At 40.3% G+C, this 19,454-nt stretch overlaps 1 protein-coding gene across 10 annotated transcripts in view; it reads left to right on the forward strand.

Annotated features, from left to right (window-relative positions):
• Cacnb2 (calcium channel, voltage-dependent, beta 2 subunit) overlaps positions 1-19,454 on the forward strand; it is a 384,951-nt gene that overhangs the window by 211,140 nt on the left and 154,357 nt on the right. Inside the window, exon 1 of one of the 10 annotated variants that reach the window (NM_001252533.1) lies at positions 9,092-9,306. The exons of the other annotated variants lie outside the window; for them this stretch is intronic. Within the exon in view, the coding sequence (NP_001239462.1) occupies positions 9,256-9,306 (51 nt within the window). The 5' untranslated portion in view covers positions 9,092-9,255. Of the gene's footprint in view, positions 1-9,091; positions 9,307-19,454 lie in introns of those variants that run through there. 10 annotated transcript variants of the gene reach the window in all.

The following is a 19,454-nucleotide window of genomic DNA, read 5'->3' on the forward strand; positions in this document are numbered from 1 at the left end:
CCCTATCTAGCAACCCCATCACAGACCAAAATATGGACACCATAAAAGCCCAACTTGGTGAACCAGTGAGTTTAATTGAGGTTACTTACAGGAACACAAATGACTCAAAGACAGCTGCCAAAAGTCCACCCCTGCATAGGCAACAGCTCATAAAAACTGGGAAATTGGGACACACTGTACAGCCTGTAAGCAGCTCACATGTTGGAGAGTGTCCCTTCCAGGTGACTCTGGTCTAAACCTGACTCAGGTCAGCTGGTTATGGTTTCTTCTAGGCAGTTGGTCTCAGAGTCCTCTTCTTTACAATTTGGCTTATCTGGAAGTGACTCTCAAAAGCTTTATTGCTTACTCTGGAAGGGAGGGTCCTAATGAATCTCTTCAGATTCAGAGACTTCCTGAAGTTATTTTGTGTTGTTTTCTCCTTGCTTAAAAAGCTCCCCCGTAGGATGGAATTTTTCAATTTGGAAGGAATTTGCTTTTCATATTTATCTTCATATATATGTAAATTAAGTTATTAATTATTGAGGTTTCCATACAAGTGTTTATGGATGATGATATTTGTCTCTTTTTCCCAATTCTTCCTCAATTCACTCTTCCTTTCTCCACCTACTCATGTTGTATCATTTTTTATAAACCTTCAAGAGCAGTTTTATGCTACATCAATACTCTTGGATGCATGATCTTCTACTGGAGAGTGTTCAATTTCCCTCCTCCCCATCTCTCTCTCCCCATCTCTCTCTCCCCCCTCTCAGCAGCCAAAACTTGCCAGTGATACCATAGCTTTGGGTTGGATTCAGTTCCCACCTCCTCTCTCCTTGCTGTGATTTGATCTGGCTTGGGCTTGTACAGGTGTTTTATTTGCTGTCACAACCACCATGAGTTGGTTTTTGTTTTTGTCTTTTTTAGTCACCTTCATGAAGTACATACTATTTTTTGTATACTTGGAAATTTTATACCAAAGTTTAAAGAAAGGGAAACCCTGTGTTAGAATGAGGTGTTTTATTTTAATCTGACATGTTAATTAGGTGAGACAAAGGATGATTTTGATTCCTGGACTTGTTTTTTGTTTGTTTGTTTGTTTTGTTTTTTCTTTTTTTTATTAGATATTTTCTTTATTTACATTTCAAATGTTATCCTGTTTCCTAGTTTCCCCTCTGAAAATCCCCTATCCCCTTTCCCCTCCCCCTGCTCCCCAACCCACCCACTCCCATTCTTGGTCCTGGCATTCCCCTATTCTGAGGCCTAGAGCCTTCAGACGACCAAGGGCCACTCCTCCCATTGATGAGCAACTAGGCCATCCTCTCTACAAATACAGCTAGAGCCACAAGTTCCACCATGTGTTTTCTTTGATTGGTGGTATAGATCCAAGGACCTCTGAGGATACTGGTTAGTTCATTTTGATGTTCCTCCTATGGGGTTTCAGTCAACCTTCAGCTCCCTGGGTATTTCTCAGGCTCCTTCATTGGGGACCTTGTGCTCCATCCAATGGATAACTGTCAGCATCCGCTTCTGTATTTGCAGGCACTGGCAGAGCCTCCCAGGAGTGAGTTATATCAGGCTCCTGTCAGAAGGCTCTTGTTGTCATCTGCCTAGTGTCTGGGTTTGGTGGTTGTTTATGGGGTGGATCCCCAAGTGGAGCAGTCTCTGGATGGTTATTGCTTCAGGCTTTGCTCCAAACATTGTCTCTTGTAACTCTATCCATGGGTATTTTGTTCCCTGTTCTAAGAAGGAACAAAGTATCCACACTTTGGTCTTCCTTATTCTTGAGTTTCATGTGTTTTGCAAGTTGTATCTTGGGTATTGTAAATTTTGGGGCTAATATCAATTTATCAGTGAGTGCATATCATGTGTGTTCTTTTGTGATTGGATTACCTCACTCAGGATGATATCCTCTAGATCCATCCATTTGCCTAAGAATTTCATAAATTCATTGTTTTTAATAGCAGAGTAGTAATCCATTGTGTAAATGTGCCACATTTTCTGTATCCATTCCTCTGTTGAGGGACATCTGAGTTCTTTCCAGCTTCTGGCTATTATAAATAAGGCTGCTATGAACATAGTCGAGCATGTGTCCTTATTACAAGTTGGAACTTCTTCTGGGTATATGCCCAGGACAGGTATTGCTGGGTCCTCAGGTAGTACTATGTCCAATTTTCTGAGGAAGCACCAAACTGATTTCCAGAGTGTTTGTACCAGCTTGCAATCCCACCAGCAATGGAGGAGTGTTCCTCTTTCTCCATATCCTCACCAGCATCTGCTGTCACCTGAATTTTTGATCTTAGCCATTCTGCCTGGTGTGAAGTGGAATCTCAGGGTTGTTTTGATTTGCATTTTCCTGATGATTAAGGATGTTGAACATTTTTTCAGATGCTTCTCAGCCATTTGGTATTCCTCAATTGAGAATTCTTTGTTTAGCTCTGTACCCCATTTTTAATAGGGTTATTTGAATTTCTGGAGTCCAGCTTCTTGAGCTCTTTGTATATATTGGGTATTAGTCCCCTATCAGATTTAGGATTGGTAAAAATCCTTTCCCAATTTGTTGGTGGCCTTTTTGTCTTATTGATAGTGCCTTTTGCCTTAAAGAAGCTTTGCAATTTTATGAGGTCCCATTTTTCGATTCTCGATCTTACAGAACAAGCCATTGCTGTTCTGTTTAGGAATTTTTCCCCTGTGCCCATATCTTCGAGGCTTTTCCCCACTTTCTCCTCTATAAGCTTCAGAGTCTCTGGTTTTATGTGGAGTTCCTTGATCCACTTAGACTTAAGCTTTGTACAAGGATATAAGAATGGATCAATTCGCATTCTTCTGCATGCTAACCACCAGTTTTGCTAGCACCATTTGTTGAAAATGGGGTCTTTTCTTCCACTGGATGGTTTTAGAACCCTTGTCAAAGATCAAGTGACCATAGGAGTGTGGTTTCATTTCTGGGTCTTCAATTCTATTCTATTGATCTACCTGTCTGTTGCTGTACCAATACCATGCAATTTTTTATCACAGTTGCTCTGTAGTACAGCTTGAGGTCAGGCATGGTGATTCCCCCAAAGGTTCTTTTATTGTTGAGAATAGTTTTTGTTATCCTAGATTTTTTGTTATTCCAGATGAATTTGCAAATTGCCCTTTCTAACTCTGTGAAGAATTGAGTTGGAATATTGATGGGGATTGCATTGAATCTGTAGATTGCTTTCAGCAAGATAGCCATTTTGAATATATAAATCCTACCAATCCTTGAGCATGGGAGATCTTTCCATCTTCTGAGATCTTCTTTGATTTCTTTCTTCAGAGACTTGAAGTTCTTATCCTACATATATTTCACTTGCTTAATTAGAGTAACCCAAGGTATTTTTTTATTATTTGTGACTATTGTGAAGGGTGTTGTTTCTCTAATTTCTTTCTCGGCCTATTTATCTTTTGTGTAGAGAAATTCCACTGATTTGTTTGAGTTAATTTTATATCCTGCTACTGCACTGAAGCTGTTTATCAGGTTTAGGAGTTCTCTAAATTAAAAATTGGTTGAATTTTTAGGGTCACTTATATATACTATCATATCATCTTCAAATAGTGATATTTTGACTTCTTCCTTTCCAATTTGTATCCCCTTGATCTCCTTTTTTGGTCTACCTGCTGTGGCTAGGACTTCAAGTACTATATTGAATAGGTAGTCAGAAAGTGGGCAACCTTGTCTAGTCCCTGATTTTAGTGGGATTGCTTCAAATTTCTCTCCATTTAGTTTGATGTAGCCTCCCCCAGCCTTGAGTGTGCTGGCTCAGACCTTGCCACCACTGAAAATGAGACCACCTGCGGTGGAGCCTTCTCACCTAGATGGTTCTATTGTTCTGTCACCCACATTGTTCTTCTCTGAGACAGTGCTACCTGCTGAGAGGCTCCTGAAATATTCCAGAGAGAACAAGCAATCCAGTAATTTACACCTACTTGCCAGACCAGTTCTCTCAGGCAGATCTCCTACAGGCTGGCTACAGGCATCAAGAATGGATCTGCAGGAGATGGGCTCTCTGCTTATATAAGCACAGATTATTAGTAAATTTTGGAGCTTTGATGAGAATTTTGTCTTGGCCTTGTCTTTTCTTGCCATCTATTCTCTTTTAGCCCCAGCCTGCCCGGGTTCCTGTGGCCATGGGCGATCACAGTTTGACATTGGCTACTGGTTTGCTGTATATTGCTTTTATTGTGTTTAGGTATGGGCCTTGAATTCCTGATCTTTGATATTAGAATGGCTACTCCAGCTTGTTTTGGGGGACCATTTGCTTGGAAAAGTGTTTTCCAGCCCTCTACTCTGAAGTAATGTCTGACTTTGTCCCTGAGGTGAGTTTCCTGTATGCAGCAAAACATTGGGTCCTGTTTATGTAGCCAGTCTGTTAGTCTATGTCTTTTTATTGGGGAGTTGAGTCCATTGATATTAAGAGATATTAAGGAAAAGTAATTGTTGCTTCCTGTTATTTTTGATGTTAGAGTTGGGATTCTGTTCTTGCAGCTATCTTCTTTTAGGTTTGTTGAAGGATTACTTTCTTGCTTTTTCTAGGGCGTCATTTTCCTCCTTGTGTTGGAGCTTTCCCTTTATTATCCTTAGAAGGGTTGAATTCGTGGAAAGATATTGTGTGAATTTGGTTTTGTCATGGAATACCTTGGTTTCTCCATTTATGATAATTGGGAGTTTTGCTAGGTATAGTAGCCTAAGTTGACATTTGTGTTCTCTTAGGGTCTGTATAACATCTGTCCGGGATCTTCTGGCTTTCATAATCTCTGGTAAGTTCTGGTGTAATTCTGATAGGCCTGCCTTTATATGTTACTTGACCTTTTTATCTTACTGCTTTTAATATTTTATCCTTATTTAGTGCATTTGTTGTTCTGATTATTATGTGTCAAGAGGAGTTTCTTCTCTGGTCCAGTCTATTTGGAGTTCTGTAGGCTTCTGGTATATTCATGGGCATCTCTTTCTTTAGGTTAGGGAAGTTTTCTTCTATAATTTTGTTGAAGATATTTACTGGTCCTTTAAGTTGAAAATCTTCATTCGCATCTATACCTATTGTCCTTAGGTTTGGTCTTCTCATTGTGTCCTGGGTTTCATGGATGTTTTAAGTTAGGATCTTTTTGCATTTTGCATTTTCTTTGATTGTTGTGTCCATGTTTTCTGTGGAATCTTCTGCACCTGAGATTCTCTCTTCCATCTGTTGTATTCTGTTGCTGATGCTCGCATCTATGGTTCCTGATTTCTTCCCTAGGTTTTCTATCTCCAGAGTTGTCTCCCTTTGTGATTTCTTTATTGTTTCTACTTCCATTTTTAGATCTTGGATGGTTTGCTTCAATTCTTTCAACTGTTTGACAGTGTTTTCCTGTAACTCTTTAAGGGATTTTTGTGTTTCCTCTTTAAGGGCTTCTAGCTGTTTACCTGTGTTTTCCTGTATTTCCTTCTTAAAGTCCTCCATCATCATCATGAGAAGTGACTTTAGATCCATGTCTTGCTTTTCTTGTGTGATTGTGTATCCAGGACTTGGTATGGTGGGAGAGTTTAGTTCTGATGATGCCAAGTAACCTTGGTTTCTGTTGCTCCTGTTCTTATTCTTGCCTGCTGCCATCTGATTATCTCAAGTGCTTGCTGCCCTCAATATATTTGAATGGAGCCTATCTTTCCTATAATTCTTATTGGTTCAAGACTCCTCAGAGTCCAGCTTTCTCTGTGATCCTGTGATCCCGGGCTCCTGTGAACCTGAGATTCTGGGTGTGTCAGTTTTTTTGGCAGTCAAGCTTCCTCTGAGACCCTGAGATCCTGGTGTGACCAAGCTCCTGTTATCCTGGGATCCTGGAATCTGAAGATCCTGGGCATGTTACAGCTCCTGGAAATGGTGTCTCCTCTAAGAACCATGGGGCTGTCTGGTGTGTTCAAAACCAAGGTGTACCAGTAATGATCAGAAGGAACCCAAGCTGCTGGTCAGACAGGGCTCCCATGTCCTTGTTCCTGCTGTCACAGGCCCATCACAATTGCTTTGGAACAGATGTTGTGTTCCACTCACCAGTGATCCTAAGATCTTGCTCAGAGTCCTCTGAGGACTGTGGGACCATCCACTGAGTTCGAACCCAAGGTGACTCAGAGCTGGCACTGACTGGAAGGGAGTTGTTGATTGCTGGACTTCAATACTTTGATAGCTGGACCTTGTTACTCACCCTCAGAAGGAGGACGTGGCCAAATAAAGAAATGGACCTTGGTGGCTAGCTTAGTAATCTAATCTCATGGTTTTTAGCAAGGCAGAGGGAATGAGAAAGAAAGGCAAGGCCCTGCCAGAGCCATGTTTATCATGCTCAGTCTGACTAGAGTCCCTTTGGGTGTTAGAAAAGGTATTGAACATCATTTATCAGAGAAATAGTTGTCAAAATCCAATGAGAGCACCTCATACTTGTGAGCTTAGTGGCTTCTAAGAGGCAACGTGATTTGACTATAGAGAAGAGGGCACAGTTATACACATGAGTCTTGGGTTAGCTATAGAGAAAAGGGCATAGCTGTACATGGGTTACTAGTGATGTGCTGCTCTGTGACTTTGTGTATTAGAGTCTAGGACTTGCCCCACAAACCACATGTCAGTCAGACAGAGGTAGTTTATTGAGCATTGACTTATATAGCATTCATGTCCCAACTTGCCAACCAGGTACCAACTTGGGTACCAGGTTGTCCCTTTCTGTCAAGTAGGGTGTCAATTCCCAGGGAGATCTTGGGTCCAACTTATTTGGCTATCTATACAAAGCAGTTCCACATAACTTCTATTGTGATTGGTTTTCAAGAACACCAAAGCATAGAACCTAACAGACTTTGGGCTAATGGTTAATTCAGGAATGAAGACGTTCACAGTAACAGTACATGAGAAAGTTTCCTTATAACAGCATAAAATGCCTGGGTAGACAGGCAACAGTTTCCCAGGCCTTAATATGTACTTAACTTTTAAGGGTCTAGGCCATTCGCTTTCACTACAAAATAGTAGTTCACAGTTTGTTCATTTGCTTTTCTATTTAGGTCATTTCTAGTTTTTGCTAAAAGCCCACTCCAGCCATGAAGATTGTGCCTAACTGCCTGCATGGTAATGTGTAATATCGAATCTGGGTATGTAGTGTCAGATCTCAGTATCCAAGGTGATTGGCACCTAGAGCCTCCTATATTCCAAAACCCATGGATACTGAAGTCCTTTGTGTAAAACAGCTTTGTGTCACCTATAAAGTATACATATCCTATACAGCACCTGTAAATTGCTAACAACACTCAACACATTGTAATGCTGTTAATAGTATGATGACTTATTTAGGGAACTTACTGTAAATAATAGGGAACAATTAGAGACTGGTTGTGAATTTTTATTAAATTATTGTCTAAAAATTATATGTTCAGTACAAACGCACTATTTTTTAAATGGTTAGTTGATTCCATAGATGCTGAACCCACAGACAGGAGTATCTGGCTACTGAATAGTGTGAGTATAGAGTCCAAGGTATGAGCCCCTTCACCTTCAGCATCAGGTCACTTCTTAGGCTGCAGCTTTAAAGCCACCTTACCATCCTAAGTTCTGGAAGCCACTGCACTGCTCTTCATTTCAAGGATTTTATATAAATGGAGTGGCACAGTACATACAAATCTGTGCCCCAGGGGTGCACCAAATGAACCTGTCACCTATAGTTGTTGTCGGGGGCTGTCCAGCTTCTCTGGAACATTCATAAGAAATACTGAAAGTTTTGTGAATCACACACCACCCTGTCACTATTCTATTTTGCAGTAAGACTAAAACATCCACAATAACTGTAAAAAATAAGTGGCCATGTCGTTATAAATCTTTATTAGTGACCTTAAATAGAGCCTTCATAATTTTCGTTTTGTGTCACAAAATGCCCTTTTGGTTTGGATTTTTTTTTTTTTTTGCCAATTATTTAAAAGTGTGAAACAGTTTGTCCAGTGACCCAAATATATAAACCTAGCTATTTGGGAGGCTGAGGTAAAGTCAACTTGAGCTACAGAGTGCTTAAATGGCTAGCCTGAGTACTTTAGTGAGACCCTGTTATTAAATTCAAAATTGAAGCTTCTAGAAAACATATCTTTAGCTTGTAGGTTGGCAATTGCCTCTGTCACTCTCTGCCTTACTTTTTGGCCTGGGTTTTCTCAGTGGAGCTGAGGGGGACAGCTGACAAAGCCACAGTGATTTGCCTGTCTACACCTCTCCCAGCAACTCTGCTGGAATTACAGGCATGCAGCCACTGGCTGCCTTTCAAGTGGGGCTAGAGATTTGAACTCAGGCCTTCACACTGCAGCCAGACTATCCCCTACTGAGCCACCTGTTTTACATTTCCCAGATAGTAACTCTTTGTAATATGCATTGTACTGATGACCTCAGGGCACAGCAGTAATTGCTTCCCTTTTATAAACTTCTTGTTTGGTTGGTTGCTTTTCCTGTTGCTGGAGTTTGAGATAGGCTCTGCTTTTGTAACCCAGGCTTCCACTGCATAACTCAGGCTTGCTTTAAACTCACAGGACTATTTCAGTCTCTGAGTCCTGGGACTTTAGGACACCACACCTGAATTGAAAACTGTCTTTTGAAGAAGTCTTCCATCTTAAAGAAAATCAATTTAACCAAGCAAAATATGACTGCAAATCAATTATGATCTCGGAGAACTTGGAAGACAGTGAGAGGGCGGGGGGGGGGGGGGGAGGGGGGGACGGGGGGGGGGGAGACTACTTTTATGAATTAAAAAAAAAAAGTTTCTCTTCACTGGGCATTGGGTAGGAGAATGTTTTCAGTTTTCTCCAAGACTTTTCAGGACAGTAGTTGAATGCTAAGAGTATACCGGATTGTGTAATCTATTGTTCTCTGCGCAGAAAGTAGCTTTAAAAGCCCTGTTGTGGCCAGTGCTGCCTGAAGGCATGCATCTGATATTAATGAAGTGTTACTTTGCTTTGACAAGTTTACAGGCGTCTCTCTTCTGAGCCAGCTGACGTAATTCAAAGTAGAAAAAGCCCCTCCCACTTGGCCCTTGGTAACTAACTGTGATGGGTTCCTCTGCCTTGCTTGAAGTGGTCCTGAAATCAGAGGGAGTTCTTGACATCTGAAGTACGTTAGAAAGTCATGAAGTCATACTGACTAAGATTACACATCTCAAACTTCAGGGAAAACCGGAGCCCGTGCGAGGCAAAGCCACCTTTAGCTGGTACCTGGTCCTTGCGGCTGTACACTATTTCTCTGGCGTTCTGTACACTGTTGGAACCCGTCTGGCATGCTTGACAGGCAGTTGGTGTCTTCTCAGACTCAATCCAGTATTCCTGGGGTAAGCAGGCAGGAAGTGTGTGTGTGTGTGTGTGGGGGGGGGGGGGGCTGTCCTAATGAACTGTGTGCTTTGGAGAGAAATGTCAACGTTTCCATGAGCCCAAGCTACAATTGTGCTAGCTGCTTTGCTGTGAAAAAAAAAAAAAAATTCTAGTCATTGCTGGAAATATCATATGCATTGTGTTTGAATACTAAGGTGGGTTAAACAATTAAAATAGTAACTTTAATTTTAAACCTAATCTTGCTGCGATTCCATTAGTAACTCGAGTGCCAGGGACTTGGTGGGGAGAAGAACGCATCTCTGGCTCGGAGCAGTCACTTGTTGTAGATCACTCTGACAACTTGGGTGCTGTGCATTTGGCTTCTTTCATTCTTTGGGGGACTTTTCTATATAAATCAGGGAGCTTTGTCTTCAAGTGTTACAAACTAAGACTGTATTGCAGTTTATCTTTTTTTTTTTTTTTTTTTAATTTATGAAGTCCAGACAGGAGAGTCTAATGTTTAAAATACTTTAAAAAAAAAAAAATACAGAGCTTTACCGTGCAAAGACTGATAGCATCTTCAGGTTAAGAACTTTTACAGAAAACATCATATATTATTAATGACATTTAAAGCATGCTTTATAATATAATTTTATAATAATCATTAAATTATTATTATATATCTAATGCATTGTCTAAGATTAGGAATAATGATGCCTGTTTTTAAGGAGAAACTTCAAGCAAATCACATTGCTTATGATATTGTTTTCCAGTTTCTGAAAAAGCTTTAGGAAAAAGAACATCACCAACAATTAAACTAGAGCTCATGAATATTAGTCTGAATTTACAAGTGTGATTAGCAGGATGCACAAATACTTTATAATCAATTAAATACAGATTGTCTAAAAGTTCTCTCTGGATTTCCTGGTTGCTTCAACCTACAGTGCTCTTAGTTTAAGAACAGGAAAATACATGCTAAGAAAGTAGCTGTGTGCTGCTTCTTTGTTCTGGATGCCATTATATAAGAATATTATTAGCCCAGCCAGTAAACCTGAGGGCACGTGGCCTAATTCCATGTGCTTAGTGACTATGGCTTAATTATCTGTGACTCGTGGCTGGATTTCACTTCATGTTTTCTAAAGGTACAGAACTTTTTTCTGTTGGTGCACATTCAGTTTTGTGTGCTTGCCGGCTGGGGACGTAGTTCAGTGGTAGAGACCTTGCTTGGGGTGCACAATGCACTGGGTTTGGTCCCCAAGGCTGAAAGTAAAATGGTCTATAGTTGTAGTTCCGTTCTTTAAGGCTTTATTATGGCTGACAATTGGTTGGACGATCAAAAAGGATTTCTGGATGCTAGAAATCTGGTATATTGGCCACATTTTAAAATATTGTGTGTGATATAGAAGTGAGTCAACCTGTTTAGTTGTTCCTGTTTTCAGTGACACCTGGAATAATCATTTCTGGTAAGCTTGCTTACTTTCAAAGAATTTTATCAGAAGTGAAATGGTTGCTTCATTGTTTTTTCCTACAGAGAGATGTTAATTAGGAACATGTACAATTCACAATCTGAATTCTAAGTGCATTCAACCAATGATTTTGAGTCATTTCAGCAAAGACATTGTGGATAATAATGGCAGAGGTGTTTAACAGTAGATTTAACAGTAGTGGTAATCTCTATGACTCTAAATGAGTTATTTATCTCCTGTTCATCTCATTCCTGCCTTGAAGGGCTGAGGAATTTTCCCAAGGAGATTTTTTCTTTTGAACTTTTTTTCCCAAGCCTGGGCTTTCTGTTCCCTTTGGCCTGGGTAGCTCTCATGTTAGGGTTTCATTGTTGTTTGGTAGGTTTGGGGTTAGTGGACAGTCTTTCTATGGACTTCAGGCTAGTCGAAAAGTCAGGATCCTCATGCTTCAGCCTCCCAAGTGCTGGGATCATGGGCAAGCAAGCACCAGCAGTGCTGGGATCATGGGCAAGCAAGCACCAGCAGTGCTGGGATCGTGGGCAAGCAAGCACCAGCAGTGCTGGGATCATGGGCAAGCACCAGCAGTGCTGGGATCATGGGCAAGCAAGCACCAGCATACCTCACTTGCTTAGTTTTAAGGCCTCAGATGCCTGAGTACCTGAAATGACAGGTCTATGTCTACTTTTGTTCTTATGAGTTTGTGCCTGTGCTTGAATAAGACTAATAAATGAATGGATTTTCTTTTTTGAATAATTAAAGTTTAAAGTGACACCTCATCAAAACTATCTTCTGTGCTAGGGATCTAAACTCAGGTCTTATACTTACATAGCAAGAACCTAATCAAATGAGCCATTTCTCTAGCCCAGTTATTGGAATTCAGACTATATAGTTTTGACCCACTGAATAATTTCTATGGACTAAGTTCTCAGATGTATGGAAATATTTCCATTAAAAAGTAGGTGTAAATGTTTTTATTCTCTCTGGCTGTGCCTTTTATATTTCTTTCTGAAATGATTTGCTTGGCAATGCTAACATTACAATATACTAGCCATGTGCTAGTAGTGTAGCTCAGTGGTAGAGCACCTGCCCAGCATGCAGGAAGCTACAGGTTGAACCAGGCAGTGAAAAAAATGTCCAGTTCTCAATGCTAAAAGAGACAGGTCTCTAAATGTCCAGTAGAAAAAGGGGCAGCCACACGGCCACAAGGTCCCTTCTCCAGGCCCTGTTAGTTTCTAGAGAAATGATTCATTTGATTAGGATCTTGCTATATAAGACCAGAGTTTAGACCTCTAGTTCTTAGACACAATCTAGCATTTTCCATACTGTTTCTTGATAAGAGGCATTGAAGTTATTGCCATTTTGTTCTTCATGTAAATTATGTTGTTTGTTAAGTGTAAATTTTTGTAAATGTAAATTTTTGTAAATTATGTTGTTTGTTAACCTCACAAATGGTAATGACCAGACTTTAGTCTAATTTCTTAGCTTTGGGATCTAACAGTGGCATTTTCATCATCAAAGAAAACAAAATCTGCCTTGTGCAGTCATCTAAGATTCTTATCTGCACTACCAGCACTTGTGATGGACATGCTCTTGTTGGGAAGGTTGGGCCAGCGATGCCAACATCAACCTTCCAATGTCCATTTTGTTCCATGCTTTTTCTTGTCCTCATAGTGACTCAGACCAAACAGGGCTTTGAGCTCCTGTGTAATAGGAGAGCAGTTCTCAGTGTAATTATAACAAAAGATGTGGTTTTATTATTGATACTAGCCCTGGTCTCCTAGTATGGAGCAAGATAGTTAATAGTGCTAGGGGTGCGTGTATGGACATGGGAGCAACAGGAGCATCCATCCTGTTCTGTCATTCCCCACCTTATTTCCTTAAAAGGATTTGTCATTCAACAGGGAGCAAATCTTGTGGCCTTCAAGTCTAAATGACCCTCCTGTACTCTCTTCCCCACAGTATAGAGGTTACAGGCACAGAGCCATACCCAGCTTTAAGCAGGGATCCAAGCTCAGGTTCCCATACTTAGGCAACTGAACTTTTATCTACTGAAACATCTCTCTAGTTGCAGTTTGTTTGTTTTAAACATAGAAAATAAATTTAGTTTATTTTTAATTCTTTTAAATCTCTTCACTGTCCTGTTTAAGAGGTCAGAAAGACCTAGAAATTGAAACAACTTCCTCTCTTCTTCCTCCTCCTCCCCCTCCTCTTCCCCCTCCTCTTCTTCTACCTCTTCCTCTTCCACCTCTTCCTCCCCCTCCTATTTTACTACCTCCTCCCCCTCCTCTTCTTCTACCTCCTCCTCTTCCCCTTCTTCCATATCCTTCTCCACCCCCTCCTTCTCCCCCTCTTCCCCTTTTTCCCCCTCCTCCTCCTCCCCCTCCTCCTCCTCTATCTCTTCTGCTTCCACCACCTCCTCCTCCTCCCCCTTCTCTCATACATTATATTCCAACAGCAGTTTTTCCTCTCTTCCTTCCCCAGGTCCCTCCTCTCCCTTATATTCATTTTTCTTTTGTTTCCCTTCAGAAAAGAGCAGGCCTTCCAAGGGTATCAACTGCATCACAAGTGCCAAGACTAGGTAGAAATCCACACGTCAAGGTTAGGCAAGTCAACCTAGTTGGAGGAAATAGTCCAGGCAAAAAAAAGCCAAAGACATCACTTGCTTCTACTTTTAGAAATCCCACAAGAACATCAGAAAACATTCTTAAAGCACCTCAGGATAGCCACTTATCAGTCCTCTCCTTGAGGCCTAGGAAGAATTTGAAGAAAGCATATTCAATAAAAATATCATTGTAGTTCCATTTTGTTTTTTATAGCAGTGTAGGCATTTCTGTGGCATGAAACCCCGTGAGACAGAAATCTCCCTCTTAGATTCAGGCTTGTGGCTGTTTTTGTGATTTAGTTTAATAAGGTTGAATGTTCAATAAAAATAGTTGGAAAGCTTCTCCAAAGGCTAAATTCCATGTAGGAAGGTTTTGTGTATTCAGCACAGCTTAGGTTCCAGGCTTTTACAGTGGGCTGTGAATAATTTATGCTAATTTGACTTTTGAGTATTTCTGAAAAGAGGTTGTATAAGTTCTCAAATGCAACAATGTAAAAAAGTAACTTTCCTGTGATGGCCAAGAATATTAATCACATACACATGATACATATCAACAACTAAATGAAACTCAGTGCTCCTGCAGGTGAGGAAATTCCCCTGTGCTTTGACTACAAGATAAGACGACACATTTGCAAGTCTGCAAACACTGAGGAACAAACAGGAGTTTTCACACTGCAGACAGGACAATTCAGAGAATGCTCAGGATACAAAGCAGCTGAAGATTTAGAAGTCCTAGACTCACTTTAATTGAACATGTTTGCCGAGTGGCAACAATTACTGAGTCAATTTGCCAACTGCCCCTTTAAAATGATTTAATTAAGATACATATGTTTCTCATTGTAGTCAGAGAGGGAAAGCAACATGGCTGTGAGGACTCAATTTGAGCTTAGTAAAAGTTGATATTTTTAAGAGACCTCAATACTATTGTTTCTTTGTGTTGGTAGGAAAATGGTGATTTGCAGGTGTATGCCAGGCTGTGATAAGATTGGACTTCTCAGAGCCTCCAGTTCACTGGTCCCGCCTGATTTTTAAGGGGGATACTGTCCCTGGGACAACTACTTGGCAGAGATGTTGTTGAGAACTGTTCATTTAAAGAGACTGGAAAAGCAGTTTTCATCAATTAATAACACTTCCCAAGGTAATAAGGGAAAGCATGCATGAATAGCAACTATTCCTTTGCTAATTCAGTATGTGCTCAGGGCTGAGAAAATAGATGTCATTTTGATTTCTACAGCCAAGTAGAATCCCTGACCTCTCAAGGACGTTTTTCTGCACCCTTGCAGCATAAACTTGACATTCCAAATGTTGTGAAAGTTAGGCACTGTGTGTAGCCAAGGCAAAGGGGACTGGGCAGCTGATCTTAAGACCAGAACTTTCCTTGCTTAGGCTGAGCTAATGCAGATCACCCAATAAACTTCATATGAAAGTCAACTCAAAACGAAAATCCATTTTCAATCCCCTCCGAGCAAGCCATTATTATTAACATGATGTTTCCTCATCTGAGGTGACTGGTTAGAAATAAAAAGCCAGTTAATATTATTTTTTGTCTCAACGTATCTGTTTCTGGTAAATTAGAACATAGACTCATTCCTAATGGGAATGTATATAAATGTAAAGATATGTCTGTAATAATTAAGTATATTTTGTTTCTTCCCTCCCCCTCTCCCCATGGAGAAATGTGCACTAGTGTTCAGAGTTCTCAACAAAATCTATTTTCATGCCTGTTGATTATAATCATAGATCAATCTACATACACTATCCATCCAGTTTCCAGGTGGGTTGTGGATCTAAAGAAAATTCTGTGAGAAAGTAAGCACTATTAAATAGGAAAGATGCTTAAGGAGAGCCTGGACTGAGCCCAGCGCTTTCTGTGTCCTTGCTGTATATTGGCCATTGCCTCATACCTTAATTCTCTCTACTTACATTTTTAATTAGATGTAAAAAAATAAACTTTAAACTACACTTAAGGAAATTCAAAATATTTTCACAATTGTCTTGCTTTATATTATAGAGTGGTCTGCACAAGCTGAGAGAAATGATTTGCAAACCGATGTATTTACATAAATTCTTCTGTCTTTACTATACAGCAAAGGAAAGAAGGTTAATGAATTTCAGTCTAATACTAAATCATATTCTGAATTGCCAAATTAAGAAAAAAATCATATAGCTTATTTTTAAAATGACGGTCACATTTCTTTAAAAATTGCTAGCCCCTTCTAAAATGTGGAAGCATTTTGCTGATTCCATCACCAGTTCAGCACTTTAAGATGGCTGACAGGTTATACAAGGCTAAAAACTGTAGATGATGATGGGGCTGGAGAGATGGCTCAGGAGTCAGGAGCACTTCCCACTATTGCAGGGGTGCTAGGTTCAGTTCCCAACACCCACATGGCAGCTTAGAGCCTCCTGTAATTCTAGTTCCAGAGGATCTGATGCATACTTCTGGCCTCTTCAGGCACTAGGCACACACAGGGTATGTGCAAATACTCATGCATATACTTTAAAAATAAAAATGGTTATGCACTGAAAATACAGAAATCTTGACTCAATATTTATAGCTACACCCACCCCCTCCACCCCCTAATGATTGCCCAGAGCTAATTTGGAACTTTCTGACAAGGATATGTGCCCTGATGACCAGTCTCTGACCAATGATATTTTTAAAAGATATTTTAAATTTATTTTATGTATATGAGTGCATTGTCACTGGCCTCAGATAAACAAGAAGTGGGCATCAGATCCCATTACAGATGGTTGTGAGCCACCATGTGGTTGCTGGGAATTGAACTCAGGACCTCTGGAAGAGCAGTCAGTGCTCTTAGCTACTGAGCCATCTCTCCAGCCCCTGACCAGTGATATTTTTATACCCTGCTGATTGTCCCTCTTCGTGTGCAGGAGAGTTCTCTAGAAGTGGACCAGATTGATTGTATTCAACCCCTAAGTGCACTTTACAGCTCACATCAACCTCACTGTAGTTTATTCTTATCCTGATAAAGGTAATGCCATTCTGTTTTGATACTCATTTATCCTCCACATGATATAATCAAGATGCCTTGTACACATCCCATCCTGTACCACTCTAGGCTTCTGTGTGAAGCAGGAAATTCGTAGCATCTGGTCTTGCTTATTTCAGTAACACCAGAGAACATGGCTGCTCTATCTCACCAAGCTGTGAAGATAGAGCATGCCAGTGCCAAGTGAATGCTCTCACATGGTGGAAGTTGGCCAGTAATGCTATCACAGAAGGACACTGAAGTAAAGAACAGAGGAATTGATCATTGGAATGGGAAAGACTAACTAGCTGTAATTGGTGCCTAATAAGCAGTGCATGGTTTAAACGAATTCCAGAGGTTCATTGGTAAAAAGCCCCACCCATTCTCTTTAGTTTTCTACCTACTGTGCCTTCGGAGGAGTTTCATTCTAATAGACTCAAAGGTTTTCAGAACACATACTGCTTAGTTTGCTATTAGAATACAAGACACTATGTGGAGTTGGTTGGAATTGTTTTATGCATAATAGTACAGGAAATGTGCCTAAAGCATCTCATAGTCTGTGATATTCTAAGGAAGAAGATTTTACAAGGATGCTTAGCACTTGGAAGTCACTGGCTAGTATACTAGACTTTCTCATTTAAGCAAATGAAGGAGTATATAGCTACCATCATAAACATTAGGGATTGGATACCAAAATATGTTTTGAATCCATCAGACACCCTATGTCCTTGCCATTGTTGTGAATTATGGAATCATACGATATGGTGTGATGTGTTCATGAATATGTGTGGGTAAGAGGATACAGGTGTGAGTTGGGGACACAGCTCCATTCACCTTTTTGTTTTATTTTGCTCATCCTATCCTTTGAGATAGTATCTTTCACTGGCCTGGAGCTTCCTGTTTAGTGAAAATGGTCTGACTCTGCCACTCTAGTATGTGGGTCACAAATACAAAGCTCTACACCTGTCTTTTCTTCTCTCCTCACCTCCTCTCCTCTGTTCTTTTCTTCCTCTTCTTTCTGCCACTCCCTTTTCTTCTTCCTCTCTAGCTCCAGCTTCCATTGTATATGGACTCTACTGGCTGAGCTACCACTCCAGCCCAAATTAGAGGATGTCTTAATGAACTTATTTTTCTCCATGAAATGTTATAACCATATATTCATTTGGCAATAGAAAAATATGGTCTTTTCTATAATAAGTTGATGAAAGAATTCTTAGAATCTTTTTGTGCAGAATAATGTGATTCCTAGACAATAATGTCACTTATCTTTTAATTTTCAATGATGCTATACTTAAAAAGAAAAATTTAAACTTCAAAACTCCACATGATTTTTTACATAAAATCTAAATATTTTATACACTTTAAGGAATTTTTATTACTTGAATCTTCTCAAGTGTTTTTAGCTCACTATCATTACTTTTTTAAACATTTGTTTATGTACTTTGCATGTGACTGCATGACTATAGTTACGTTTGTCGTGGCAAAAGACAACTCTCTGAGTCAATGCTCCTTTCACCATGTGGATTCTGAGGATGGACCTGAGGTCATCAGGTGTGTTGTTCAGTGCACTATCCCACTGGCTCCAGTGTCTCTCTTAGTCACTCTTAGTGTATGATTTTCCTTTCTTCATAGTCGACTAATCTATGGTGATTCAGAATATGATATGCATTAAAATAAAATGGGCCACTGAAACATCACGAACTAGTTGGAGGGAGAAAGAAAGTGAATATTTGATAAGAGAGTATATAAGGCTCTGGGGTGTAGTGTGTAGTTTTGGCTACCCCCTTCAAACTCAGGGCAGATCATGCTACCAGCCTTCACCTAGAGAATATTGGATCTGTTGATGAAAAAACACAGACACACACACACACAAACACACACACACACTGCTTTCTTGGCTCAATTGCTGGGCGCTACTAATCCCCCATGGCTAGCAAGCCCTTCCAGATACTCTTAGCTCAGCACCCCTCAGCTTCAGTTGCTCAGTTACCTTTAGTCCCAGCTCAACACCCTAACATCCCACCTGGAGAAGTGGCCTATGGCTGCTCCACCAGAGATCTCACATGGCTTGTCAGCTTTTCTCCCTCCAAAGCATGGTGAAAACTCCTTTCATCTCCCTCTTCTCCTTGCCTCTTTCCCCAGGGACCCAGCAGTCCCACCTCTTTCCTTCTGCCCAACAATTGACTCCTGGTATCTTTACTGATAGATCAAAAATCAATTGGAGAACAGGACCTTAACATCAGAACTACTACACTGGGGGTTACAGAACTATTGACTTCCCTGGTTCATTGAAATCCGGTTCTCGAAAACAAATTTGATTTCCAGCTTAGCTCTTAAACCTTTACTGCTCTATGGCAAGAAAGACCTCACTGATAACCTTATGCATCTGAGAATGCCAGTGCAGTCTATTTACCCCCACAATTGATATCTTTCATTGATGTTAAAATGCTTTAAGCAATGCTTTATATTTCTAGGATAAATAATAGTTCTTCCTGGGCTTAGCACAAGTCTATATTCTAGTTTACCTTTAGAATGGCATTGATACATAAAAGTATTTGTAACTTTGGGGCTAGACAGATGGTGGAGTGGGTAAAAGTGCTTTTTCTGCAAGCCTGAGGGTCTGAGTTTAAATCCTCACTTCTCACATAGGAAGCTAGGTGTGGCCACACACACCTGAAACCCAACACTGTGGGTATGGAGACAGGAGCATGTCTGGATCTACTAAGCTACAGGCTTAGTGAGATACCTTGCTTTAAGGGACTAAGGTACAGAGAGATAGCAAGACATCTGACATCATCCTTCGGACTCCAGAAATGAGCAATAAAAAGGTGTACCTCCATATAAGTACATATACTATCCATATACACAAAAAAACTTTTAAAAGATATATCAGCAGATGTCTAGAGTTCTACCTAAGTGGCAGAACACATTTGTCACATAGGCATGAGCCTCCGTCCAATCTCCGGCAGTGCAAAAACTAATCTAGAGCAAGCTTGACCAGTTGAATGGACAAATTACCCACTATCTCTAAGAATCAAGTTCCTTATCTTAAATCCTGAAGTAGTGATGATACTCTGTCATGGAACTCGAGGGTCCAATAAAGTATGAAA

The sequence above is a fragment of the Mus musculus genome, chromosome 2, assembly GCF_000001635.26.
Source record: "Mus musculus strain C57BL/6J chromosome 2, GRCm38.p6 C57BL/6J".
Taxonomy (NCBI): Eukaryota; Metazoa; Chordata; class Mammalia; order Rodentia; family Muridae; genus Mus; species Mus musculus.